This window comes from Carettochelys insculpta, chromosome 16 (assembly GCF_033958435.1).
Source record: "Carettochelys insculpta isolate YL-2023 chromosome 16, ASM3395843v1, whole genome shotgun sequence".
In the NCBI taxonomy this organism is placed as follows: domain Eukaryota; kingdom Metazoa; phylum Chordata; order Testudines; family Carettochelyidae; genus Carettochelys; species Carettochelys insculpta.
Genome location: NC_134152.1, coordinates 5,505,420 through 5,533,356, shown reverse-complemented (window position 1 = coordinate 5,533,356; position 27,937 = coordinate 5,505,420). Strand labels below are relative to the sequence as shown.

Sequence of the window (27,937 nt, the reverse complement as noted above, 5' to 3'; positions counted from 1 at the left end):
AGAGTTTCTCTTCAGTTTCGTAAGTACTCTTCTCTGCACTTACTCACTTTGGCCAGGCTCTGCGAGGGAACTCCTGCTGAAGGCAAATGGGAGTCTGCGCATGGAGCCATAGAGAATCGGACCTCCTGGATTATTAGAGTAGTAACACTGTTCTTCAGGCTTTCGAGGAGCTTGTCCTACTGCGATAAACCATTCTTGCATGGTCAAAACTAGCCCCCGTGTCATGCTGGAAGTGGGTTTTTAGAAGGGTGGTGGATGGGCACAGCCAGGGCCTGCTTGGGCACTGGTATGTGCTTAAGAAAAGTGCTCCCTGTCTGAAGTCGCAGTTCCCTGATGCACCTGTTTTGGACGGAACAGCGGCTGCTGCAAACTGGCTCCCTGGAATTAACCCGGTGCCCCTGCCCCATCCCCAGCGTGCTCGGGACCTGCGCCCGGGAGGCGGAGGCCGGACCAAGGGGTCTCTGCTGTGCCCCTGCTGCCACTGACGTCCCTGGGCGCCGGGATCGGGCCCCCTACCCCGGGAGGGCGGGGCCGGCGCGCCGGGAGGTCAGGCGCTGCCCTCCCCCGCGTGGCCGCAGGGCGGCGCTGCCGGGCCCGGCCCCAGAGCGACGGGCGAGCGGCGCTCGTGCCGCACGTGCGCCGTGGGGCGGCGGGCAGGCCGGAAGTGGGGGAGGGGCAGCGCTGGGGCCTGACACCCGGGCGCGGGACGGGAGGCGGCGATGAAGCGGGACGTGCGGATCCTCCTGGTGGGGGAGGGTAAGAGACGGACCCTGGCTGCAGCGCCGCGCGCAGGGGCGACCCCCGGGGCGTGCTGGGTAATGGGGGCAGCCCCACTGCAGGGATACCAGCCCCCCCAGGGCATGCTGGGTAATGGGGGAGCCCCACTGCAGGGATAACAGCCCCCCCCGGGGCATGCTGGGTAATGGGGGAGCCCCACTGCAGGGATACCAGCCCCCCCGGGGCATGCTGGGTAATGGGGGAGCCCCACTGCAGGGGTACCAGCCCCCCTGGGGCATGCTGGGTAATGGGGGCAGCCCCACTGCAGGGATACTAGCCCGCCCCGGGGCATGCTGGGTATTGGGGGCAGCCCCACTGTGGGGATACAAGCTCCCAGGGCATGCTGGGTAATGGGGGCAGCCCCACTGCGGGGGTACTAGCCCCCAGGGGCATGCTGGGTAAGGGGGGCAGCCCCACTGCAGGAGTACTAATTCCTCCTCCGGGGCATGTTGGGTAATGGGGGCAGCCCCACTGCAGGGATACTACCCTCTCCTGGGACATGCTGGGTAATGGGGGCAGCCCCACTGCAGGGATACTACCCCCCAGGCATGCTGGGGAATGGAGATATCCCTTCTTCTCTCCCCCACCCCGGCACCCTGCAGCGCGCTCGAGCCGCTCCAGGCCAGAGTGGGTGCAGACAGGACAATCTCCTCCTGTTTCCTGCCTGGGCCCCATTCTGGGCCTGAAGAAATGCTGTGGTGGTGGTGATGGGCTGGAGTGGAAGAAACAGATCCTCTTTGCTTGGATGGGGGAGTTGGGTGCCTGGGCTCAGGGCTGTTCCTCCGCCCTGTACCGTACGCCTGCTGATGAACACTCCCCCTGATGCTGGGGAGGGGGAGTCACCATCCTTGTGGTCTTGCTGGGGAGGTTGAGGCAGCAGCAGAGAAGCGGCATACCACGGTCATGCAGCTCATTAGCGTCAGTGCTGAGAGTGGAGCCTGGCTCTCCTGACCACAGGCCTCTGTTGTAACCACTGGACCATTCTGCCCGCTTTGGCCCTGTATCTAGAAGGAGTCTGCTGGTGGGAGTTTACCTCCCCTCCCCTTGTGAGCTAGGGCGGAGGAGACCAGTCTGCCAGGAGCCACGTTGTCTGTAAAATTAGCCCCAGGTATGAAACATAACGACATCAGAAGTCCTTTCTGCTCCGTCCATGACTGCCAGGTTGTCTGGGACATCCCATTGGCCAGTCTTAAGGACTGCGCTGCTGCTGGGCTGGCTCTCAGTTGCCGATTCACTGGGAAAATGCTGATAACGTACTAATTTGGTAACAGGAAGCGTTGGGGAACCAGATCCTGAGCTGGCATAAATGGGCCTGATTTCATTGAATTCAGTGGTGTGACGCAGACCTACACCGGCTAGGGATCTGGCCCATGATTCCCCGATTAACACTAACTGACAGCCACATATGTTGGGGTTTCCATTAAGGCTTAGGTTACTGACCCTCTTTCCCCTATTATAAAGTGTGGCCCAGTTGTGATTAGCAGAGGTGCTCAAGCTGGGATCCCTCACTCTTAACCACGAGACGCTGGTGGCAGAGGTTTCTCTGGGAAGGGCAGTAGCTCTGGAACAAGCTTCCCCGTCTGGCCTGAAGACCCTGAGGGCCTACTGCAAGGCATGTTTCTTTGTGTGGTGCGGGGGAGTGTAGCTTTGGATGTGGGCTGCTCACTAGGAGGAGGGTGTGGATCGTGCCCCACTAGCTGGCTGCGTTTACGTTCATCATGCGGGGCAACAGCACCCACAGCCTTGGGTGGGTGCCCCCATTTATTGTGGTATGGCTCCAAAGAGAAGCGAGACCTCTCATAGGTGCAGTGTGGTGGCTGGAGGTGAGGACTCTGAGAGCTTTACCGATTGAAGGGTACGTCGGCCGTGTTCCAGTGGGTTTGGCCAACGCATGTCCCTGTTTAGAAAGCGGAGCCTGGGCGTAGGAGGAGAATTGCAGCCTCTCTGAAGCAGGCCCTCAGTGTTCCACTTTTGCGCATGCTGCCAGGCTGGGGGGCGGGCGAGGGCAGGGTGAGCAAACGTTTTACGTCAGATCCTGCTTTCATCTCTGCAGATAGTAACCCCCCGCACCTGACTAATGGGATCCAAACCAACGGAAATTTTGGTCCTGTTCCTTTGGGGGGGAAAAAAAAAAACCCTTCGGCGCGTGTAAGAAAATAAGTCTGTAGAAGGTAAAAACGTTATTAGCAATCGGTATCGAAATGTGAATACGCAGACCTAGAAACAGTAACATAGAGATGGATGAGCCCGAGACCCAGTGGCCAATCGTTCTGCGCCCCTCGTCCCCCGCGTACATTGTTTGCACTCTTTTGGTTTGGGAGGGGGAGGTGGAATTCCCTTGTATAATTGTACGGGTAGTCAGCTGTTGTTCTGATTCCCTGGAGGACCCAGATCCCAGGGGAAGAGTACCTTTTCCAGTTTCTCTTCCGTCATGCCAGTAGTGATGCAAATTAACCTGGAAAAAGACACTCTCTTCTTCTGAAGAAGAAGTGGGAAGGTAGACGAGCAGAACTGTACTGCTCTAGGTATGGTCGTAACTTCCCCGCAGCCCAGCCCCCGGAGGAGGAGCATTTCAACTGGGACATGGGCAACCACAGTTTTAAAACGTGGCATTTTCAAATCTTTATAACTTGGCTGTGTTTTTCACACTTCCCCGGGAGCTGTGTCAGGCTGGCTTTCCAGGTAAAACGGCTTTGGTTCGGTTTCTATTATTTATTCCAAGCTCGTTTAAAAAACGAGAGGCGGTAGCATTCTTCTGGCAGCATTAGCGTGTAGCTACCAAGCAGGAGACATCAGGTTGCTTCCCACCTGCCCCAGCTTGCTGTGTAGCATCGGACAAAGTCCTCTGATCTCTTTGTGCCTGGAGACTCCGTTTCTAATCCCCCACCTTCATAAAGCTCTCTCTTGTCTCCTGCTTTCCATCCACACCGTTTCCAGTTCTTACCAAAGAACTGGCTTTGTCACGCACTCAGAATTCACAGAATAGCTGGTGGGATTTTTCCTCTCCTCTCCTCTGCCCCGAGCTGAGCCTGGGCAGAGGAAATTGCGCCCCAAAGAGCAAAGGCTTTGGGAAGTTAGGACTGTGTTGCTGGGAAACCGTTTACCGATAGGAGCCAGCAGTGTTCACTGGTGGGGACCGGTGTTCCCTGTAAGCTGAGCAGTTGGCTGGTCACCCAGGAGAGATTCAGATGCTGCTCAGCTGACAGGCAGAGCGCCCACAGCCAGCGGTGTGTGTTTCTATTGGTGGTGTCCATCTGTGCGAGCCTTGGTGCACATCATACAATTTATTCTGCGCATGGATGGAGTTTGAGAGCGGGTGCAAAGGTTAAAGGGAATCTGTAGCCTGTGACTGTAGGAACAACAACAAGAAGTCCTGTGGCACCTTAGAGACTAACAGATGTTTTGGAGCATCAGCTTTCTAGGGCAAAGACCCGCTTCATCGGACGCAACGTGACTGCAGGAAATTTCACTCTTTATGCTCCGGGCTAGGAACGAATTTCCCTTCAGCTCTCTGCTCCATCCCTGCCCCTCTGCTTTGCCACCTGTGCAGATTTCAGGCCCTGGCCTGCGATGCTTGTGCCACATCCATTCCCAAAAGCCAGGCTGCAAAGGGCCACTCTGAGCCTCTCGCCTTCTCTCTCCCACAGCCCAGGTGGGGAAGACGTCACTGATCATGGCTCTGGTGGGCGAGGAGTTCCCCGAAGAGGTGAGCGAGGCGCTTTGCCTTTCTTGGGTGTCGCTCGTGCGTTTTGGTCATCCGGGGAGGGCAGATGTCTGTCTGGCCTGGGGCAGAGGCCAGCAGAGCCCCTCGAGGTGAGACCAGCATTGATAGGGCCATCCAGGGCAGATTGAGTCTGGCCAAGCCTCCAGCATTCTCTCTAGCCCGGCAGTTCAGCTGCTGTCTCTGGCCCAGCTGGGGCGCTCCCTGGGTGGGGCTCTCTGCTCTTCTGTGTGCCTGCAGAGCCCTGAGCTGTAGCCATCAATGTGACATGCAGAGTAGCCATGCTGCCTTCATGCCTGGTAGGGATCCTTCCTGCTCCAAAGCCCAGGCTGCTTTAGAAAGGGAACCCAGAATTAGCCCAAATGGCTGTGGATTGCCCTGGCACCAGGGGCAGCGTCTTCCCCTGCAGCGGAGCAGGGGCTGTGAGGCCCTGAGCTCCTTGCTGGCCCTTGCTCTGCAGCAGCAGGATAGTTCTGAACGCCCGCCCCGTTTCCACAGCGAAGCTAATCAGCTTAGCGCTCTTCCCAGGCGGCTGGAAGGGCACTGGGGTGTATCTGCAGGCCAGGAAGAGGGACAAGCCCCATCTTACGGGCGAGAGTCGGGGAGGCTTCCCTGGGATGTAAGCGCAGTGCGTTTCGGCCTCCCTGCTCTGCAGTGCCCGGGCGCCAGGGGGTTGGTGGAATGCCGAGGCGGGGGGGCGCAGTGCCACAGCAGCGACTGATCCCACCACCATGTCCCCAGCAGAGCAGAGCTCGGGCGGCAGCTCTGGAGGAGCCCCGGGGAAGGGCCTTCTCCTCCCCGCTGGGGGAGTCAGGCCCCCGCTCCACGTGCGTTCGCTCCAGAGTTCGCTGCCCCCGGACCACTGTCGGCTGCCCGGGTGGGAGCGCCAAGGGGAGGAGAGCCAGGCCGACCCCATCGCCCCCCGAGCTGCGGTGGTTTTGAGCCGCCTGCTGTGGCCCCAGAAGGGGCAGGGCGGAGCTGCAACAGCCTGTGCAGCCCCGACCCTGCCTCTCTCGTGCCTTTGGGGTGACAGACGTCCTGGCTGCATCTCCTGCTGCTGCTGCTGACCGTGCCTGTTTCGTAGGTGCCGCCCCGTGCGGAGGAGATCACGATCCCAGCCGACGTCACCCCGGAACAAGTCCCCACCCACATCGTGGACTACTCAGGTAGGGCCCCCCGGCGTCCCATGGCTCTCACTGCTCCTCCTCCAGCTCCGCCCGCCCTCGCCAGCCCCCCCGCTGCGTCCCCTTCCCAGCTGGGCCACGTGGCCAGGCCCAGGGGACTGGCGGGAAGCCAGCAGCAGTCGTGTGACTCGGCCCTTCTCGCTTCCAGAGTCGGAGCAGACGGAGGCCGAGCTGCAGGAGGAGATCGCCAAGGTGAGCGGGGGAGGCTGGGGCCGGCGTGTGCGGGGGGCGGGTCTCGCTCTTTTCCTCAGCCGCTGCCGTCGGCGCTGCTGTGATCTGCATGTGGCTCTTGGCGTAGCGCTCTCGGTTTGGCGCACGGGCTTCTCCCGCGCTGGCCGGGCCAGAGCTCGGGCCTTCGAAAGAGCCTGCCCAGGGCGGCCTTGGGAACATGAGAACGGCCACTACTGGGCCAAACCAAAGGTCCAACTAACCCAGCATCCTGGGTGCCCCGGGGGGTGGGACCGAAGACAATGATCAAGCCGCTTATCTCCTGCCATCCATCTCCAGCCTCTGACAGAGGCCAGGGACACTGTTCCTACCTGCTGGCTAACAGCCTGTTACGGACCTAACCTCCATAAATTTATCTAGCTCTTCTTTGAACTCTCCTGTAGGCCCGGCCTTCCCAGCCTCCTCTGGCGAGGAGTTCCACAGGTTGACTGTGTGGTGTCTGAAAAAGAACTTTCTTTTATTAGTTTTAAACCTGCTGTTTGTCAATTTCATTTGCTGTCCTCTGGTTCTTATATTATGGGAACAAGTAAAGAACTTTTCTTCCTTCACCCTCTCAACACCGCTCATGATTTTATAGACCTCTATCACATCCCCCCTCAGTCTCCTCTTTTCCAAACTGAAAACCCCCAGCCTCTCCTCAGGTGGGACCCGTTCCAAACCCCTAATCATTTTAGTTGCCCCTCTTCTGGACCCTTTCTAATGAGAAGCAGAAGCGTGGGCAGTGGGGAGGGAGGGCTGGGTCCTCAAAGCTGCCTTCTGGTGGGCAGGGGGTGCTGACAGCCAGCAGAGTGACCCCAGCTGTCTGCAGCTCTTGCCAGGTCTGGCAGTAGCCAGACTCGGTGCGGGCAGGAGGGGGAAGGCCCATGGACATAGCTAATACAACCAGCCGTCATCTGAATCCTTGTTTGAGCTGAGCCTGCCACCTTCTCTGCTGAACACGTAACCGAGGTTGTGCGCCAGCCGGGGGTGGCTGGGATCCCAGATGGGATCTGTTAGATCCCCTGTCTCCTCAAGAGCTTGCAAAGGGCCTGCGGTGCCTGTCTCCGGTAGGAGTGGCCCACGGGGCCGGGGTGCTGGGACAAAGTCCAGGCCCAGAGGGGAGCCTGCCTGGCTGTTCCTGGCACACCTGGCTGCTGGGTGATGGAGCCGTACAGCGGCCAGGTCCTCTCCACTCTGCAAGAGGAGCGTGGGCTGCAGCACGTGCTGGCCGTGGGTAAGAACGTGCCTGATCCCGGCAGCGTTACCCACCGCCTCCCCTGCTTCTCTCTCCGCAGGCCAACGTGGTGTGCGTGGTCTATGATGTCACCGTGGAGGCCACAATCGAGAAGGTAATGGGTAGACTCCCGACTCCTCCCTCTGCTTTCCTGCCCCTGGGATCAGCCACAGTCCAGGCACCAGACTGTCCTGTTCCACTGTCTTCCCGCTGACCTCAGGGGCTTTCTGGGGTTATCGGGTGGCTGCTGCGTCTTGCTGGAGGTACTCTCCAAGGCATGCCAGGGCAGTGCCGCAGGCGGAGGGAATGTGCCACAGGGATGTTGCCCACTTCTGCTCCCAGCCACCGCTTGGCACCTGCTCGCTAGCAGCCCCGGGCAGTTCCTAAAGCCAGCCAGGGCAGGGAGTGCTGAGGGCTTCTCCAGCTGTCATGGGACCCCAGCACCTCTGAGAGCCCTGCTCCAGTGGCTCACCACCAGCCTGCCACCCTCGCGCCCGCTGGCCTGTACCTGTTTGCTGTCGCCTGCTGTCTGATGAGCCGGCAGGGGGCTACGGGAGGGGATGGGCTGCCCTGATGGACTTGTGCGCTGCAGCCCCCCTGCTGGCTTCCGACTGGTGCAGGTGCCAACCCTCCCACTTCCCCGCCGCTCTCGGCCATGGCCAGGCTGCTCTGACAGGGATTTCTCCTGCTTTGCCTTTCAGATTCGCACCAAGTGGATTCCCTTGGTGAACGGGGGAGTTGAAAAGGGCTCCAGGTACTTGAGCACTGGCTGTCGGACGGGGACTTGGGAACCGGAGGTGCCTGGGAGCTTCCTGCGAACAGCAGTGCAGGGTCGGGGGCAGTCGTCCCGCCTGGAGAATCTGGAGCCTTTTCCTTCGCCCAGGGGCTCGGTGCCACTGAGGCAGGAGGATCAGCGGCTGAGCCGTAGGGAGCAGGCAGTTGCTGCATCATTGCTGGACTGCGGAGGCCTGAGCTAACGGGGGGTTGCTGGGCCGCGGGGTCTCGCGAGCCCAGAAGTCAGGTGAAAACGTGAGCAGGTTACTGGCAGACCTGTTCTTCCGAGTGCTCTTGTGACCAAGTGCCCTGAGAGCACGTGTGTGACGTGGGAGCCCCTGTGAGGCTTACGTGGTAGAGAGGCAGGGTCAGGCCTGGGCCTGGCCTCTCCAGGTCACTTCCTCTCTTCTCCCTCCCAGAATCCCCATCATCCTCGTGGGCAACAAGTCTGACCTGCAGTCTGGGAGCTCCATGGAGATCATCCTGCCCATCATGAACCAGTTTTCGGAGATCGAGACCTGCGTGGAGGTGGGAACGTCCCCAGCAGTGTCCAGCGCTGGGGCTGCCCCAGGGCTCTCCAGTGTGAACTGCTAACAAGAGGCCTTGTCCCTGCTTCCATGGGCTATTGCCACTCTGACTGGGCAAATCTTCTCCGCCCGCATTCAGCGCTGCCTTCCAGAGTCCCACCCAGCCCTGGCAGGAGCTGGGTCTCCAGGACCTGGCAGGGACGTGGCAGAATTCTTACTGCCTTCCGGGCATGTGAAATGGGCCAAGAAAAACCACCATGTGAATGGGGAGTTTCCCTTTTTGGGTGTCTTCCTAGTAACTGTCACCGACTTCAGTCCCTGCCTCAGTCTAATACTAGCTGGGAGCTGAAACCTCACATCTCAGCCCCATCTTCCAGCTGGCCCCTGGCCCGGCCCACTCATGGTCCCTTTCGCTGTCCTTGCCCTAGTGTTCGGCCAAGAACTTGAAGAATATCTCGGAATTGTTCTACTACGCCCAGAAAGCCGTTCTGCACCCGACAGCGCCCTTGTACGACCCAGAAGAGAAACAGGTCAGCCAGGGCCTCCCAGAACCTTCCCGATTCTCCCTGCATGCCTGCAGCCCTCTGCCCTTCTTGGAAACCTTGGGCTGCCCCTGACTCTGCCTGGCCCGGCCCCCAGCAGAGCTAACCCCTGAGCATGGGACTCGCCGCCTGCGCGCTGCACTCCTGCAGGTGCGGCTCAGAGTGGGGAAGGGGCAGCTGGAGGGCACTTTCCTGGGGCGCCTGGGCCCAGCGTGCCAGGTAACGCTGCTGCAACAGACCGGCAGCGGCCGGCCACTGAGGGCTAAGAGCAGCAGTAGCTGGGGCAAGAGTGCAAAGAGCCGTGGAGGGGGGATGTGTTTTTGCATCTCTAGAGAAAGGAAATATAAAATATGTGGTTCAGTGTCCTCCCTCAGCCCCCTCCCCTCCCCCAGCACCGGGCACCCCCATCCACCCCCAGAGCCAGGCACGTTCAGCCCCCTCCCCTCGCCAGGAGCCCCCAGCCCCCTCCCCTCCCCCAGCACCCCCCCTAGCACTGGGCACCCCCATCCGCTCCCAGAGCCAGGCACATCCAGCCCCCTCCCCTCCCTCAGCACCAGGCACCCCCAGGCCCCCGCTTTTACCCCATCCCCCCTCTCAGAGCCATGCACCCCAAGCCCTGGGCCCCCTCCCCTCCACCCACCTGCTCTAACCCAATGCCTGGGTCTCACCAGAGCTGCTGCAGCCAGGCACTTCCCCCTCCAGGCCCTGGGCTGCGTGCACGGACCAGTAGTGAGCCGGCCAGGCGCGCGACTCTGAGCAGGAGCTGCATTTCATTGGGCCGAGAGCCGTGGGTTGGCCATAGATGGATCCCTAGCTCCCCTGGGGACAGCGTGCGTCAGAGCCCCGAGGCGGCTTCCCTGAGGAAGAGCGCATCTCGGAAAGGAGAGACGTGTGGCTAGCCAGGGGGCTGCTCCGCCACCAGATGTCCTCGAGGCCGCAAGCGGCAGAGGACTCTGAACCGGCCTGGGCTTTTATGTTCACAACGAGCTCCTCCCCGCTCACGTTTGGGGGTCCCGCAGAAGGGCACCAGCAGCCTCTGGTGGACGGGCTGGGAAGAAAATCCCCATGTGGGCTGATTATTACCCACCGCTTACCCCTGCCTCTGCAGCAGCCGGTCCAGGCCTTGTGACTGCCTAGGTGGCCCCTTGCCCTGAGCCGGCCCGGGAACACCTCTGGAGGTGGGTTTGTGGGAGGGAGCCCTGAGCTGACGACAGCCTCTTCCTGTGCTTTTCCCTGGGCTCCTGATCCCCACAGCTGAGGCCGGCGTGTGCCCGAGCGCTTACCCGCATCTTCAGCATCTCCGACCAGGATAACAACCAGATCCTCAGCGACGACGAGCTCAACTACTTCCAGGTACGGCCCGCTCGGCGCTTGTGTCTCCAGAGGGCTGGGCTGTCAGGAGACCTGCGTAACAAGCCCGCCGGCCTCTTCCCTAACTCCAGGGTAACTCCAGTCCCCTGGGAACCCGCCGAGAGCGCTGCTCCCGTTGTTAGCAGGGACAGGCAGTAGCTCATGCCCTGGCACAGGGGAGTTCTGTCTCTCTTCAGCAGCCTGGAGAGTCATTCCATGCCCGCGCGCTCCGAGCCTGGCCCGGCAGAGCTCTGGAAGGGTTTGCTCTGTGACGTGTGGAGCAGGGTGACCCTAGAGAGGAACAGGGAGTCCGGCCGCACCGGCCGCGGAGGAGTAGACTCGTGTGGCAGGAATAAGGCTGGGCCGGCGATCCAGGAGGTGGGTGAAGGCAGGGAGGGACCGGTGACAGGTTGTGCGTAGGATCTGGTATCGCCAGGGTGTGGGCAGCTTGGGGGGAAGGCCTGAGGTGGGGCTTAACCCTCTCCCTTCTGGAGAGCTGGAAAGAGACAAGTCGGCTGTCTGCTGACATGGGCTTTCCCAACCACGCCCTCGTCTGTCGGAGGTAGAAGTCCTGCTTCGGGAATCCGCTGGCTCCCCAGGCCCTGGAGGACGTGAAGATGGTGGTGTGGAAGAACACCACAGATGGGGTGCAGGACAATGGCCTGACGTTAAACGGTGAGTGAAGCGAGGGAGCTTTCAGGTGGGCGCCGCTGTCTCCTTGTGCCGTCCCGGCTACCTCGCCTCTGGCAGACGCGCGCTGTGCCGAGCAGCGAGCTCTTCAGGCGCACAGGCCGTGGTCTGGTAGCCCAGAGCGAGGTCCCGGTGCCCTGCGTGGCCAGAGGAAGGACGGCTCCTTAAGGGACATCCTCTTCTGAGCTGGGGCCGCGCGGGCGTGCTGCTCCGTAGCGCTGTGTGCTGAGCCCCGGCTGCCCTCTGCTCGCAGGGTTCCTCTTCCTCAACACGCTCTTCATCCAGAGGGGGCGGCACGAGACCACCTGGACCATCCTGCGCCGCTTCGGCTACTCGGACGAGCTGGAGCTGACGGATGACTATCTCTATCCGCCGTGCGTACAGCCCTCGTCCTCGCCGGCGCTGGGGGCGGGCGTTGGCGGGGTCCCCCAGGGAGCCGGCTCAGAGCCTTCCTTTGCAGCCCCCATGTCCCACCCTGGGGAGGCGCGGGGGTCACCTCCGTCCTAACCGACCTCTAACCAAACCGGGTCTCCCTCGCTCCCAGTGGGTCTTATCAGTCGTCCCCCTTGGCCTGGCTGTGGGGGCAGACGGACCGCTAGCCCCAGTGACGTGCCTGTGGGGCCGGGACTGGCCCGCCAGCGAAATCCCTGAGGGGCTTTTGAAGGCTGGTGTCCCTGGGAAAAGCTGTCACAGCAGCGGGCTGTCAGCGGCGTGTTCGGCTGGGGGTTTGCAGCTGCCTCCCCTTCTCTGGGCCTGGGCCTGGGCCTGCCCCCGCCCCGAGGAAAGGCTTTGCTTTGTGAAACCCTGGCGAGACTCCCAGCGCCTCTGCAGCGGTGCTCGCCGGCGTCAGGAGGGCTCTCGCTGCCGGAAGGGAACCACTGTGACTGAATCACCACTGACATACCGGGCGGGCGGGCAGCCGTCACCTCTGCCCTGCAAGCCCTGGGGCCGTGCCGCTCTGTGCTGCACCAGCTCCCAGCTGGGCTGCTCCTGAACTGCCACCAGCGTTTGAGCCGCTCCATGGGTCCCTGTCTACCTCAGCCTGCCAGCACGCCCCGGTCCCCGGCGGCCCCCAGACGAGCGCATGCAGTGTTCTGCTGGCCAGGGCCCGAGGGGGGTGTCCCATCCCAGTTGAGCGTCCCCGGAGGTTAATCAGACACATTCGTTCAAACACGGTGGAGCCGAAAGAGGAGTAAACGGAGTTTCTGCGCTGCACGGCGAGAGCTGAGTGCAGGGAATGAAGCCTGACAGTCAGGAGTGGTCACAAGAAACACCTAGAGACGCGATTGCTCAGTACCTGACGTAACCTCCGCCAGAGGCAAGCAGAGATTCTCCTCAGGCGCTTCCAGCCGTCGTACTGGCCGAGCCCCCGTCCTTCTAGCTTTAACTGTCCCGAGGGAATGAAGCTGTCCTGGGCACTATCGTGGAGATGCCGCGTGACTCTTCACCTGCGTGTCGCCGCACAGAACGAAGCTCAGGGCTTTGGTGGGGCTGAGGGGCCCCGGCCGTGGAAGGGGCTCAGGCCTGGGGCAGAGGGGTGGGGTGCAGGGGGTGAGGGAGCAGCTGAGCATGAGGCGCCCAGGGCCGGAGCAGAGTGCTGGGGTGCTGGGTCGTGCGGCCTCCCCCTGAGGGGAGAGGGGTGAAGGAGGGAGCTCTGGGTTACGGCGAGCAGAGGGGATTGTCCCAGCTCTCCTCAGAGCAGCACCTGGGTTGCAGGGAGAATGGCATCTCTCCCTGCCCTGGCTGCTGCAGGGCTGGGGTGGAGGCCTGGGCAGGAGAAGGGCCAGGCTAGGCTGCCCATGGCAGGGTCTGGCCCAGGTCCAACAGCCTTGGCTGCGGCAGGTCGGAGGGCAGGGAAGGCTAGGGCCAGGGGTTGGGCGACCCTGTCTGGGTGGCGCTAACCAGGCAGCTGTGCAGCCCCCCAGGTTACGGGGAAGGTGGGTCAGGTTCTCCCCAGCCCCTGTGGCCAGCAAACACCTCCTCTGTCACTGCCGGGGCAGGAAATGCACCAGGCAGGGGAGAGGGGTCCTCTGGAGAGGTTCGTCCCTCCTTTCTCTTGCTCCAGGCCCCCTCTCAGAAATGCCCCCGGCTGGGCATCAGCCTCGGGCAGTGGCTCACGTGGGTTCTGCACGCGGCCCAAGAGGCGTTCGTTAACCCACCCCCGGGGCTGCCGGATTCCACTGATTTCCGTCGGCATTGAGTTTCTCCCACCGGTGGTGCTGAGCTGACAGTCGTGTAAAGCCAGGGCGCGTACTGGGGTGCTCTGATTCCACCCAGCATGGCCCACAAGAGCCAGCTGCTCCCTCAGCATCCACCCAAAGCGCTGCCACGGGTCAGCCGGCGCCTCCTGCGCGGTGGCAAACCTGCCCGAGCCTGGGAGACCCGGCCTGGCTGCAGCACTCCTGAGGTAAAGGCAGGCCAGTCCAGGCGCTAGCCCGTCGCTGCTCAAAGGGGAGGATGTTCCTCGCTGGCTTTTTCTCACCTGGCGGAGCTTTGGTGGTTTTTCCTCCCTGCCCAATGACTCTAGTTCCTGCTGAAATGCAAATCAAGCCGCACACACGGTCCTGTGAGGAGGGCCGACCTGTTGGCCAGCCTCAGTCTGGGCGGGGTTTGGGACGCGTTCATAACTTGGTAGAGGGAAGTCCTCATTTCGGGGTGGTGCCGCCTCCCTTCTTCTAACAGGGCAACACTCCCCAGCAAAGGGAGTTTTCAGATGATACCTCACGAGAGGTTTCTTGCACTGGGCGGGGGCGTGAGGATGGACGTGCTCCGGCGTGGCCAGGCGCTGAATTCTGCACTCGGCGCCCACGGCTCAGCAAGCCTGGTGCGGAAGGGGCGCGGCAGCGCTATTCCCAAGTGGCTGAGCGTCGCAGGCCCGCAGGAGACGAGGGGCATCCAAGCCCTCCCCAGCTGAGGGCTGCCCCAGCAGCTTGCCCAAGGGGCGCGGCCATTTGCATTGAAACGGAGCATGTTGCAGCCAGGCCACTGGGATCCAAAAGAGGTGTAGCCAGCTGGGAGCTGGCGACTCACCAAGCCGTTGGCAGGCAGCGGGGCTGCACTGGGTTGTGAGTGTTCAGGGAGTTGGCTGTTGGGACAACTCTGCCCCAGGTCTCCTCTGGCTCCCCCTTGCAGCTGTGGGCAGGTCGGCCTGTTTGGCTGCAGTCTGTGAGAGCTACTGCCACAGGTTCTGATTAGCGGGGCCTGACTCCCTTGCAGGATGATTTGTGCCCACCCCATGGCCTGGCACAGCCCTGGCTCCCTGTGCTCCGGGAAGAGAAGCCTGAGTGGAGGCCCCCGGTGGGGGAGTTGGCACATCCCTGTTGCCAGCTTGCCCTGACTCGCTCGCTCTCTCCCTTCCTCCTATATAAAACTATGGTACGCCCACATCTTGAGTACTGCGTGCAGATGTGGTCTCCTCACCTCAAAAAAGATATATTGGCATTAGAAAAGGTTCAGAAAAGGGCGACTAAGATGATTAGGGGCTTGGAACGGGTCCCATATGGGGAGAGGCTAGAGAGACTGGGACTTTTCAGTTTGGAAAAGAGGCGATTGAGGGGCGATATGATAGAGGTATATAAAATCATGAATGGTGTGGAGAAAGTGAATATAGAAAAATTATTTACCTTTTCCCATAATACAAGAACTAGGGGACACCAAATGAAATTGATGGGTAGTAGGTTCAAAACTAATACAAGGAAATTTTTCTTCACACAGCGCACAGTCAACCTGTGGAACTCCTTGCCGGAGGAGGCTGTGAAGGCCAGGACTCTATTAGGGTTTAAAAAAGAGCTTGATAAATTTTTGCAGGTTAGGTCCATAAATGGCTATTAGCCAGGGATAAAGTATGGTGCCCTAGCCTTCAGAACAAGGGCAGGAGATGGATGGCAGGAGATAAATCATTTGATCATTGTCTTCTGTTCTCCTTCTCTGGGGCACCTGGCATTGGCCACCGTCAGCAGATGGGATGCTGGGCTGGATGGACCTTTGGTCTGACCCAGTATGGCCATTCTTATGTTCTTATGTTCCTCCAGGTTCCGCGTTCCCCAGGGCTGCTCCACCGAGCTCAACCACTTTGGCTACCAGTTTCTGCAGCGGATGTTTGAGAAGCACGACAAGGTGAGGTGGGCTGGGGTGGGAGTCGCCGGCTGTCCAGCACCCCCCCGGGATACCACACTCAGCTGCCGGGGTGTCTCTGGGGCTGTCCCATCTGCTGCCTTTGGGGGGTTGGTACGGCAGCCCGGAGCTGTCCTCCTTTCACAGGGGGGAGCATCTTCATCCATGCTGACCACTGGGGACAGAGGACACGTTGCAGCTCATTGTAATTCAGACTTAAACCCACCTCTTTGGAAACTCCAGCTGGTGCTGAGCCTGGCAGCCAGCTACCTGAGCAGCGCAGCCTGCCGTGCCCTGATGGCTCCAAGCTTGACTGGCTGCTCCGTGGGCAGCCATTAAAGCCAGGGTCTTAATAAGCTCCCTCCAGCTGGGGCAGAGCTGCAGTGGAGACTGCCTGTCTGTGCAGGACATAACCTGTCATCACCCCCAGCCTTGAACCCTGGGTAGCAAAATGGGGGCACAGAGCCGCCGTGGCAGCTCTCCCGCAGCAGCGGAGCAGGTGTAAGTGACCACACTGCCGACGCTGGCAGGAGAGGCCCCGAGCGGGGAGAGGGAAGAAAGCAGCTTTGCTCTTCGAGGAGCGTGCCAGGTCTGTGCAGCAGGGGCCGAGGGGCTCTGCCCTGCTCTGTTCTGCAGAGACACGTGCTGCAGAAATACCCGAGCTCCCCTGTGCTCCGAGGCAGGCCAGGCCGCACCCCTGCCACGCTCCCGTGGGCGTTTGGGGGGCAGCAGCTCTCGTCACATTCTCTCAGAAGGGGGCTCTGTAGTTCGGGCTGCAGGCAATCAGGCAGAGCTCTCCGGTCGCCCCTTTGTTTGATGATTCGGCTCCATCTTGCGCTGCATCTGCATTTGCAGTTCCCAACCTAAGCCCTAAATCCAGCACTCTCTGCTGAAGCAACATCCCGCCTCCAGCAGGACCTGGGATGCCACTGGATCAGAGAGCCAGGCAGGAGAGTGCAGCCTCCGTCCTCTGGCAGCCCGGGGGCAGCAGGGGTGTGTGTAGCGGAGCCCACATCCCGCCCAGCAACCCTCATCGGGGCAGGCCTGCCGGGTTGGGGCTGGCCGGCGGGGCCAGCGTCAGCTTTCCCCTTCAGTCTTACGGGGCAAGGGGCAGCCGTGCAGGACTGGAGCTGCATCCCCAGCACGGGCTGGAGCCAGGCTTCCCTGGCAGCCTCCAGGCACAGTGGAGGGGAGTCAGCCCAGTGGTGGTCGTGGGGGCAGCTTGGGGGCCAAGGCAGAGAACCTTCCCTGGGCTAGTCTGGGACCGGTCAGGTCCTGACCACGCTGGACCAGGGAGGCGGAACCTGGAATGCATCATCAGAGCTGCCTGGAGCCAAGTTAGCCGCTGAGCCGTGGGCGGTTCGAGCTGTCGGCCCTAGGGGAGGTGCGGAAGAAGGGCCGGACTTTCAGGGGAATGTGCGGGCGGGCGTTTCTCCGAAAACCACCGGCAGGGGAGCAGCTGTTGGCAGAGGAGTCGGCCCCTCTCGGGGAGGATGGGCTCCCTTTCGCACCCATGGCGATTTTCCTCAGACTCGGGCAGACAACGGTGTGTTGTTTGCCTGTGGCTCGTGTTGTCGAGGGTCTTGCCGCAGTGCTGAGGATCAGACGTATCTTTTTCAACCAAGGTTTCCCCAGAGCCAATCTCCGTGGCAGCCAGCGGTTCCTCACCGTGGGGTGCAGCCACGGGATTGCTGGGTAGCCGGGGCTCTGTCCGTGCCCAGGTAAATGCCTCCTGCAGGCTTGCTTAGTTGTGCTCTGCCTCCGCCCCCGCATCAGCTCTCCCTTTCTGTTCCCAGGACGGGGACGGAGCCCTCTCACCTGCAGAACTTCAGAGCTTCTTCAGCGTCTTCCCCTACGTGCCCTGGGGACTGGAGCTCTACAACACGGTATGCACCACTGATACAGGCCTGCTTTCACTGCATGGATTCCTCTGCCAATGGACGTAAGCGCAGCCCCTCACCATCCCCCGCATCCGCCTCACTTAGCACATCCCTGGCTCGGTCGACTCCCCCCCCGGAACTGGCAACGGTCTCTTTGCTTGGCTCCCCCAGGCTGGTGTCCTATCTGGATGTCCATCACTGCCTGGAGTACCTGGGTTACTTGGGCTACCCCATCTTCTCAGAGCACAACTCTCAGACACAGGCCGTCACGGGTAGGTCGTCCCTCCGGCGTCTCCTGGTGGCCTTGGAGCCTGGGCGGCCGCCTGGAGTGCTGACGCAGGGCTCCCTGCATCCCTCCTCCAGTTACCCGGGAGAAGAGAATCGACCTGGAGAAGGGTCAGACCCAGCGGAACGTCTTCCTCTGTAAGGTGATTGGCCCCAGGGGCACCGGCAAGTCCGCCTTCCTGCAGGCCCTCCTCGGGAGGAACCTGGCTGTGAGTACGCGCTCTCCTGTCGCCTGGGAGCTCGGCAAAATGGGTGCCTCGCTCTCCGCTGGGTGGCCGGGCCTGTCCCGACTAGGGGGCTGTCGCCAACAGCTGGGCCATCGTGTTCTGCACTTGGCAGGGTCCCTGCATGCCCCAGCCTGTTCCTGGGAACGGCTGTGCAGCTCCACGGCCCCTTGTGTGCTCCTGCCTGCCAGCACCGGGGCCCCGCAGACTCTGCTGGCCTGCAGCGGGGGCCGTGGCCAATGAGAGCTGACAGGTGCGGTGTCAGGAAAAGGAGCAGCGCCTGGAGACCTGGGCCCCCCACTCCCCACCCCTGGGGGACACCAGGGCGCATTGGCCCCTGCCAGGAGTGGGAAGGGAGCCTGCCCCAGCCTCGCTGCGGTGCTGACTGGGAGCCACTCCCTGTCAGTGCCAGCACCACACCCCACAACCCAGCCCTGAGCTGCCTTCTGCACCTCAGCCCCCTGTCCCGACCTCTGACCCCGCCCCTCACGTGCCCCCTGAACCCGCACCCCAGCCCTGACCTCCCTCTCTTGCAGCCCTCCTATAGCCCAAGTACCAGTGCCAGACTGCCCCCCCCAAGAGCCAACATACATCGCCCCCAGGCACCCCGAGCCCCCTAAGTGCCTGGTCCAGTGCTACCGCCCCTCCATCAGCTTCCCGCACTTCATCCTGCGCCCTAAGCCCCAGCTTTGACCCCCCTCCCCGAGCCATCATCCATACACCCTGAACTCCCTTAATCCCCTGCCCCAACCCTAACCGCCTCACAAAGCCAGCCCCCGCCTCAGCCTGGTAAAAGGGTAAAAGTGAGTGGGGTGCGGGAGACCAAGCGCTGGAGTGAGTGGGGTGGGGCTTCAGGAAGGGGCAGGCCTTGGGGAAGGGGTGGGGCTTCAGGAAGGGGCGGGGCCTTGGGGAAGGGGTGGGGCTTTGGAGGGGGTGGGTCCTTGGGGAAGGGGTGGGGCTTTGGAGGGGGCAGGGCCTTGGGGAAGGGGTCGGGTAGATCTCAGGCATCAAAAGGCTGGGGGTCCAATGGCTGGTGCCATGGGGAAGGGACCTATGAAGTCATTTACTTCAGCCCTCTGGGCTGGGCAGTGCAGGCTTGTTCCCTCCAGCCCCTTCCCTCGTGCTTTACTCCAGCCAGTCAGAACCTCCCACACCGCATCTCCCCCTCCAGTTCTCGTGCTGGCAGGGCAATTCCCATGGTACTTGGCCTATGTTTTCCATCCCTTCCCGGAGCAGAGGGACGAGTTCCTTCCTCACACTGCTTCCCGCCCTCTGCTCGGGGGGTCACCCCTTCCCTGGCAAGAATGCCTACGGAAGCATCTGCTCTTCATAGTTGCTGACTCGATAAGTGTCTGTGCCGCCTGGTTCAGCGGGCAGCTAGCTGGGAGTGGCTTTGGCGTGGGCGATCTGGGCTGGCTCCCTGTTGTAGTTTGGTAGGTCACTGCCCCTCATGGGGACTCCTGGGAGAACGTTCAGAGACATCCATCCATGGTAAACCTTCTCTCTTCTCGTGGTGGACTGCTGTTGTCCCGTCCTTGCAGGCACAGAGGGAGTCCCCGGGAGAGCTGTCTTTCTATGCAATCAACACTGTCCAAGTCAGTGGCCAGGAAAAATATTTAATAGTAAGTCCCATGGAGCAGGAGATTGGGACAGCTCTCGAGGCGGGTCTGCTTTGGGGAGAGAGCTGATGAGCAGCGTGGCGATCTTGGAGATGTCCCAGTGGAGATGGTCATGGGGAGGATATAGTACGCAACCCCCAGTCTTAACAGGCCATTCTGAAGTCTCCTGGTTTCCAGTGCTGCTTGCTTTGTCCTGGAATTAAAAACCGCTCGCTGCAAGGCAGCCCCTGGGGGGCTCTCTTAGAGGCGCAGCACTTCTACAGAGGCATGGAGAGTTCAGTGACTCCTCGTGGGTCATGGAGCAGGTCGCTGCAGTCCTGACTCCTGCCCTGGTAGCAACTAGATCACAGCTGCCTGTGGGGCTTCTGCCTCAACAGCTGCCCTGCCAGGCTGCTCCTGTGACAGCCCCCTCCCCGTTGGCATGACTTGGGCCTTGGCGTGAGAGGGGCTGCGTTCTCCACAAGCTGCGCGATCTCAGCTGTCGTCCCTTGCGCCACTGTCCATTTCGTTCCTCTGCTCCAGTTGTATGAGATCGATGTGGACACAGAGTTCATGAAGGCGTCGGACGCGGCGTGTGATGTCGCCTGCTTGATGTACAACGTGAACGATCCCAAATCTTTCAACTATTGCGCCTGTATTTATAAGGTGAGTACCGCAGCCTCCCCTGCGTGGCAGCCCCCTTCCCAGGGAAGGAAATCCACGTCCTGCTGGGGGAGGTAGCCGGTACCAGGCAGAGGATCCCTGGCTTACATCTCCCGTACACTGAGCTGACAGTAAAGTGCTACCAGAGCCCGCCAGGGATCCTGCCTCTCGCAACAGATCTCATTGGTCTCCTGCTGGCCATCTTCCTTCATGGGGCCAGGCTGCTCCGCCCCTGCCGCATCCCAGCTTCAGGGTCTCCCTCTCCCTTTCCCTTTGATCGTTAGTGGCGGGGGGTGACCTCTCCCCGGTACCTCTGTCCTGACCTCTGTCTCTCTCCTACCCAGCAACACTACATGGATGGACAAATTCCCTGCATCTTCGTCGCCTCCAAGTCAGACCTACCGGAAGTGACTCAGCAGCATGGACTCTCGCCCGCTGAGTTCTGCTACAAGCACCGCCTGCCGCCACCTTTCTACTTCACCTGCAACAGCCCCGGCCTGCCCGGCACCACCATCTATACCAAACTGGCCACGGCAGCTGCTTTCCCGTGAGTGCTCTTTCTGATCCCACTGAGAGCGCCTCTGGGCGGACAGCCAGGTTGCGGGCAGGCAGAAGGCTTGAGGGACTGAGGGATGCGTGTAAACACCGATGGGCCCTTGGGTGGGGATGAATGGAATCCCGTCTTAAGCCTCATTCTGTCGGCTTTACTCTGACTCGCGTTGCTGTCAGATCTGAGCACCTTTGTAAAAGTGTCTTTGGAGCATCCCTGGCAGGTGGGGGAGTGCTAGTGTCCCAGCTCACCGTGGTCTAGCACGCCTCGCCTGAGAGCTCTTCCAGAAAGTCAGTGGCAGAGCCCAGAGAAGATCCCACATTTCCTGCCTTAGCCAGAGGACCTGCCTTCCTTTAGTCTGTCTAGCGAGTCTGCAAAAACAGCCCCTTCTCTCTCAACAGCCTGCCCTGTGCAGGCATCGGGCGTGGTCCTCGTATAAACCAAAACAAGTGGGTATCCCTCCACAGCCACCTCAGCTACGGGGGAGAGAGCTGGGTTCTGCTCCAGCCCACGCACCGTAGACAGAACAGCTGACTGCATTCCCATTGCTGGGTCTTTCTTGTTAACGTCCGAGTTGGGAAGAGCCCTGTGGGGATTTCCAGTCCCAAGCGCTGGCCTCTTATTTGCCCCCGACTGATCCGACTTTTCTGAGATTGGTCAGATGGAGCCCCATTGGGTCATTCGTACCCGGTTGCTTTGGAGCAGAAGCGGGTGGCCCAGTCGAGCGGATTTAGAATCGATATTCAGGTTGGCGAAAGAAAGCAATCAGAAAAGTTCCTGCCTAGACACTGCCTGCGGCAGGAGCATCATTTTCTAGAAGGGAGCTGGAGTATGAAACTGACCGACCTAGTTAAGTACAGGGGGTACGCTCTCACTGGCAGTAAATTAGATTAATGCGAGAAGAGCTGTAAGCAGGTAACAGATTTTTTTTTCATTGGTCTCCCTTCAGTAAATATCTTTTCTTTTAGCGCAGATGCTTTTCTCCCCATCGTATTAAAATTTAAATGTTCCTAATATATCCAGGAAATTCAGTATAAATAAATAACATGCGTAATGGAGGCCGGAGGATTGGCTGGTCTTTGAGTCGGCAGCGTATGAATAATGGATTGTTCTCTCCTCCTTGGGGACGTGCGCGGATTCTATAGACCTGGGTAACGCGGGCTCACGAAGGAAGCGGCGGGTTCATCTGCTTAACGGCCTCACGTCTGTACCCCGATGCATTCCTGCTACGCAGGCTCCAGTTCTCTGGCCTGTGGGCGACCAGTGGGATCAAACCCTCTCCCTTTGAAAATGTTGCAGATTGTGATGTTCCCCCTCGCCTCCCAAGAAAGCCATAGTGCATTATTGCCTGGGGGGCTCCCGTATCTCAGATTCCCAAAGGGAGGACACCTGGAGTGGGAGGGTAAGCATAGCAGCGGAGCAGTAAGGATGGTGACTCTCTGCCTCGCCACCCTTTGGAGCAGAAAAGGGATCGTGTCCAGGAAATGTGAACATAGGGCAACCCTACGCTAAGGGTTAACGATTCACGGCCTGTAGTGAAATGCAAAAGATCTAAAGGTTGTTGCAAGATGTCTTGTGCTCTTACGTTCCTTGGGGCCCCCCTCTTGGGTGGGGTCCCCCAGTGCGAGGAGCCCTGCTCCAGGGCTTGCTAGTACCAGCCCCTTCTCATCTGCCTTTGCGGGGGTTTGTTGTGTTTTGCTCTTCAGCGCTGAAAGGTGTAAATGGAGCTTGGCCTAGAAAGGAAGATGTGTAACTCCTGGTTTGTATCAGTTATTTAGATGTTGTGCTATTTATAGACCCTTGCTAAGGAAAAAGCCCGTCAGTGCAGCCTGTATCCCTCCCACCCGTTCAAAACCACCCCGAGAAGGGCAAAGGAGTGGCATAATTCCATTGTAATCCGATGCACTGCGTACCACGAGCTTGGTGTGTCCTCGGGGCTCAAGTGCTGGTTAGGACCAGCCTTTCAACGCCTCCTGTTCTCTTTCCCACCTTGCGCCAGTGGTGGCTGTTCTGCTTGCGAACGATCCTCGCGTTCCCCTTTTGGAGCCAGCTAGAGAGCTGGGCGTGCTGGACTTCTTCAGGTGTAGAGAAGGGCAGGGATTGTCACTCCACCCCGCTGTGCTGCTGCCTTTCAGTTTCTCGGCTGTACCCCAGGCACGTGGCTAGCTCCCATTCTTCTGGCCGTCCGTTGTCAGCTGGGGACTTGAAAGCACCGAGGTATGGAGCTCTCTGGACATGCGCTCATCGCAGGAGTGGTAGTCTCAGGCCATTGCAAAGCTCTTACTCCAGCACCACTGCTCTGTAACCCGAGGGCTGGCCACGGGGGTCCGGTGCGTGGCCAAATGCGGCTTGTGCTTTAGGGCTCAGTTTCGCTCGTGTCCGTCGGTGTAAGACCTTGTCTGTGCAGCTCACTGAATGGCTTCTTGTCTGTTTCTTTGCAGTCACCTGAATGACACCGAGCTGGGAGCCGCTTCCTTCTGGCTGCGGGTGGCCTTGGGAGCCAGTATCACTGCGGTGTTAGGATTCGCACTTTACAAAGCACTGGCAAAGAGCAAATAAGGAGGAGGAGAACTGACCCCTCAGGGCCCCGGTCCTTACTCAGCACAGACACCAGCGTCCTTCCACACTATACGCAGACAGACAGGATCAAACTCCTCCCGCCCGGACCTCCAAGCGGGAGTTCCTCCCCCACCCCCCAGCCTGATTACAGCACCAGCAAAGCAGACCCACAAGCAAGATCTTCCAGACCTCGCAACACCAACCAGCGTGGCCAACACAAGCCATTCTCCCTACGCTTCCGGCAAACCTGCCAGGAGGGGTTTGACTCCCAGCGCCCTGAGGCTCGACATTATCCATGCTGCCGGTGTGACCGTCATGCCCTCCCCTTGCCGTGTCTGGGCGCCTCCAGAGCCTGGAATCCAGTCTCCCTGGAGCCTTGCGGGGCTACCCGTGTCTTTTCTATCATTTGTAAGACCAGCTGGGACCTGGCACGAACGGCGCGGCCTGGAAAAGCTGTGCGTATCCTTCAGACCCCGCCTCTCCCGGCTCAGTACTCCCCAGGAAGGGATCACTGTGGATCCCAGTGTGGGTTGGGCTTCCTCTCCTATAGGGTGGAGCTGTGCGGTGGACGCCTGGCCAGGCAGCACGGGGTCTGTCAGGACACAGTGGACAAACTGGGATTTAGGAAGCCAGGGCTGTTAAGAACATATTTAAAAGGTGCCACATGGAGGGGGACTTCACAGCCACGTTCCTCACTGTTGAGTAGTCACCTGACGTCTCCTGGTATTTATTTGCCTCTCCTTCCTTGGACTGCTGGCCAGCCTGCTGCGGGTGGTTGTCCTGACCACCGCCTTGCTTTAGAGGCATTGTGGCTCTCCGAGCCAGCAACGTTGAGCAGATCTCCACCTCCGAGAGCGTTGTCGCTTACAAGATATTCCAGGGACCCTTCTGCCCTTTCCACGTGTCCAGGGGATGCCGTCTGGCTGCAGGTCACACAGGAAGCCCTTACGGTGGTAACCAACCACCTCCTTAGAGCAGGAAAAGGGGCCTTTGAGAACCACATCTATGACTTGAGTACCCCTGCTCTTTGCTTGGCTTTGGGCAGTGGAAGCAGCTCACCGTCCTCTCCTGGCTTTCCTGCACTAGCTCAGGGGGCAGCTTTGGGGCTGCGAACCCTGCACGGGCAGAGGGTTAGGATCGGAACCCGGCCGCCTGCTGTCTGGGACGGTCGCGTTCAGTATCAGGAGGTGACCTACCAGCGGGCTGGATCCGACTGGGGTTTTTTTTCACTTCCGTGCAGGTCTGACCTGCCAGGGTCCCTGCAGAAGACCCGGCATTGTGGCATTGCTCCAGTATCAATCCAAGGCAGATTTCCAGGTGCCAGCTCAGCCCAGCTTCCTAGCAGGTCCTTTCTTTGTATCTCTTCGGATGTCTGCAACCAGTCCCTCCGGGCCCTGATCTGACGGCTCCCTTGCCAGCCTGTCCCATCCTGACCTGCGCAATGCCATCTCCCACTCCTACCCCATCTCTCTTGGGCCGCCAGTGTTACTAGGCATCCTGGGAAGTGCGTTAACTGGGGCAAGGGTGGTTTTATTTTGCAAGGCGATACACCAGCCAATTCAGGAAAGGCCTTATGCCTGCATTAGCTTTTCAAACGGGGGTGCAGCGTCACAGCAATACCATGTAACTGTGTCCGCACCAGTCCGGGTGTAATTTGTGCGGTTGACGTGGCTGCTTAAGGATCGGGTACCGCACAGCGAAGTAGCCAGTGTCTGTTCTGCACGGCTGCGACTGGAGGCCCGTGATACTCCAGAGACGCAGTTTTCAGCGTAGAGTCTCCCGGTTGAACCGCAAGTTTTGCTTTCCTGGACCTCCTGGCTATTTCTGGCCCCGGGGGTTAACTGGCAGGTGCAGGGGAGGCCAGCCCCCGGCTGCTCCTTCTCTGGTATCAACACCAGCTCCCTTCTCTTCGGCCTAGCACAGAGCCCCAGGAGAACATGCCAAAACTGTGCGGGAGGGAGGACTGCCTTCTCCAACAACCAGGCCAGGCCTGTCTCTGCTTTCCTGACCTCCTGTCCGCATGTCATCTCCACTCTGGTTGTGCCTGTTGCTGGAGAGAACTAGAAAGGATTGACTGAAGAAATGCCACTACCGCGGCTCCCTTCCTCGCATGCTTGGGGCAGGCTTGTGGGAGAAGCTGGTGGAAGCTGGGCCTGGTTTCCCGGTTGCTCGTCTGTCGTTTGCAGTAGGATTGGGCTGAAGGCTGGGCAGGCAGCAGGAGAGGTTGTTTAAATCCTGGCTTGCTGGACATGCCTCAGACTCATCAGGCTGAGCCTCCTCCAGTATCCTCCCAGTGGCACTCAGCACAGCCCCCCATCTTTTGGTCCTGTGGGGCAGACGCGGAGGTGTGCTTAGCTCCTGCTGCTCAGCCTGTCTCAACAAGCCAAGGCAGAGAAGGGTTAGGAGGGGACTTTTTGGCGGTGGCTTTGCTGGGGAAAGCCCTAAGCTTGTGGCTACAATTTTCCTCTGCAGAAGGTGGAGGAAGAGCTCTCGCAGGGGCCAGAGTCTCTCAGGCACAGCTGCAGAGGATGCTGTTCCCGTTGTCAAAAGAGCCACGTGGCTGGATCCAGAATGGCACGTGACGGCCCGGAGCAGGTGGCAGGATTTCAGAATTCAGCTAGCAGTGTCTGCGGGGCTGGCCCCAGCTGGGAGGCTGGACCCCCTCAGCCGGCCGAGTTCGTACCGGCCCTGCGACGTGCCAGCGGCTGGTCCTTGGCCTGGGCTCAAGCTGTGATCTGGGCTTGCCCGAAGAGTCGCTCTCCACAGAGCTGCCCTCTTCACTGATGGCTTAAAACGGAGGGCACTTTTTGGGGCATTATTGCCCCTTGTGCCCCTGCACACCTCTCGTTGCTGGTGGAAGTCAGGTCGGGCCTGTCGTACAGTGGAATCTGCCCAATCTTCTGGCTGAGTCCATTTTGGGGGGGGTGGGGGACAAGTCACATTTGCTGTGCTATAGGAACTGAATCCACGCTGAGTTTCCCATTTCACTGGTTGGTCCCAAATCCTTGTTTGAGTCTGTTAAGTCCAGTGGCAGCTTCCTGTCAGAGCCAAGCCCCAAATATAGCATCTCCTAGATGAGAACCAGTCCACTGAAACGGAGCAGCTGAAAAGCCTTTCTTCCCTTGACACTGTGGCCCAAGGGCAGTCCAGAGCCTATAAAGCCATATGATTTTATCAGCTGAATTATGTAAAACAAAATACATTTTTAAGCATCTTCTGGCTGTAAAATCTTTGTCTGTCTTTCTCATTGGCAGAGGTGGGGAAGGGTTGAGTCTTCCTCGGTGATGTGTCAAGCAAATGAAACCACCTAGCTCTTCCCCTTGGGGTATCAGCCGGGAGCTCACCAAAGCTGAAGACTTGGGCATAGTAGATTATATTACAGGTTAAACCTCTCCAGGCCAGCACCCTTGTCAGATGAGAATTTGCCGGACCACGGGAGGTCAGTATTGTCTAGCAGCATCACTAACACTTTCTCTGCTTACTGGGCTCTTCGAAGACATTTAGGGGTAAAGTACAGCTAAATAACAGCACAGAGCACTGAGAGCCAGGGCTGATGGCTGGAAACAGACTTTATGGGAGTGCAGGAAACTTGGCCAAACCCATGATAAGTGGTCGTCCAGCTAACTCAAATCATGCCGGATTACAGATGTTGACGAACAAGAGCACTCCAGGTTGAGAGGTTCAATCTGGATTTGTTTCCATTGTGCTAGGTGCTGTACAAACAGAATAGAAGCTGAGGTCCCTGCCCCCAGGAGCTTACAGTCAAAAAACGAGATCAACCAAAAGTGGTAGATGGAAAATAAGCGCTTTGTCAGACTCTACGGCATGACTGATCTTTACTGCTACGGTGCCGTGTGGTTCTGAGCAGCTTACAAAGGACCGAGCTCTGAAATCTAAGGAAGCAAAAAGGAGCATGAGTTAAGGGAGATCTGCGGGCCCCTTTTTCCCACCTCACCCCTCTCTCCGCTCAGAGGCGATGCATCATTCAGGTTTGGGTTTTGCTTTTTTCTCTAATGAAGAAGCAAAATTGTGCGGCACCCCTGTGCTGCCTCCGCTGTTTGCAGCAGCTGGAACGTCCACGGAAGCAGTAAACGCAAAGTGAACGGTGGCGAATGTTTGATCACAGCCAATTTTGAACTCTTTAATCAAGTCTTTACACCAGAGCCCCAGTCGGGGGTGGAATTATGCTCGTCCAATCCAGGAACAGAAGCCTGCCACGGGCCGTGCCCAGAACTGAGCTCATACTGACTACGCAAATAGGCTAAATTCCAAGAATTCCCTTCCACAGTTATTCAGCCAAGATGAGTCTGATCATTCGTGAATGGAGCCAACGCGTAGCAAGCTGGTCGCAGACTGGCTGAGCTGGCGTTGCCATCCCCTGCCGGTGCCAGGCAAAGAGAGGAACTCTGCCCATTGTACTCTCTGTTTATCGTACCCACCCTGGGTGGAGTGGAAGCTGCAGCTCCTGCCCCAGACACCTGAGGCTCTAAGAGCCTGTGGCCCTGCCACACCCTGTCGGAGGACCAAAGGGCGAGGGCGGATCTGAGGGCTGCAGCAATAAAATCACACAAGAAAGGGGCGTGTCCACCCGCAGAATCAGGTAGGATGTGACTAGCCGTTTTGTGGGCCTGGCAAATCAGTGATTGTCGTGATGTTCCTTACCCTCTGTGTAAACTTGTCTGACGGCCAGGGGCAAGGCCGCCCAAGCCTTCCCAGGCCCCCAGTAAAGAGGGAAGTAGGTACCTTTTCAGGCCCAGCCAGAGGGCCCCAAATCTCTATGAGAAGAACATTCAGGTTAGTTGGTGGGACTAAATGTCATGTATCTAATCGGTGAGTGGGTTTGCGTCCATCTCTGTGGGAGGGAACCGGGCTCTGTGTTTGCCCTGGACCCAATGAAACCTCACGTGGGGCCGGGCAGGTAGCCATCACTGAGCAATAGGCCAGAGAGGACATGAGCAGAGACCAAAACTCCCAGTTACTCCAGTAGGGCCAGGGTTCCAGCGGGTGCCCCAACTCTCCTCTAGCCTCGGTTGGAGAGTTGGCCCAGGTGAGCAGCGGG

General features: G+C 59.5%; 1 protein-coding gene across 2 annotated transcripts; it reads left to right on the top strand.

Moving 5' to 3' along the window:
* Positions 1 to 632: 632 nt before the first annotated feature.
* Positions 633 to 26,100, top strand: RHOT2 (ras homolog family member T2). Of its 2 annotated transcripts, XM_075010605.1 has the most exons (19): positions 633 to 756; positions 4,425 to 4,483; positions 5,583 to 5,664; positions 5,831 to 5,874; positions 7,185 to 7,238; positions 7,825 to 7,877; positions 8,317 to 8,425; positions 8,853 to 8,954; positions 10,221 to 10,319; positions 10,883 to 10,991; positions 11,260 to 11,380; positions 15,038 to 15,122; positions 16,916 to 17,061; positions 17,171 to 17,271; positions 17,363 to 17,493; positions 19,050 to 19,130; positions 19,650 to 19,772; positions 20,114 to 20,316; positions 22,761 to 26,100. In XM_075010605.1, exons 1-19 carry the CDS (start codon positions 720 to 722, stop codon positions 22,876 to 22,878), a joined length of 1,857 nt encoding a protein of 618 aa, XP_074866706.1. In that variant the 5' UTR covers positions 633 to 719; the 3' UTR covers positions 22,879 to 26,100. The 2 variants fall into 2 exon arrangements, with proteins under 2 accessions (XP_074866706.1, XP_074866707.1); XM_075010606.1 differs by lacking the exons at positions 633 to 756; positions 5,831 to 5,874 and having other exon boundaries at positions 4,434 to 4,483.
* Positions 26,101 to 27,937: the final 1,837 nt, after the last annotated feature.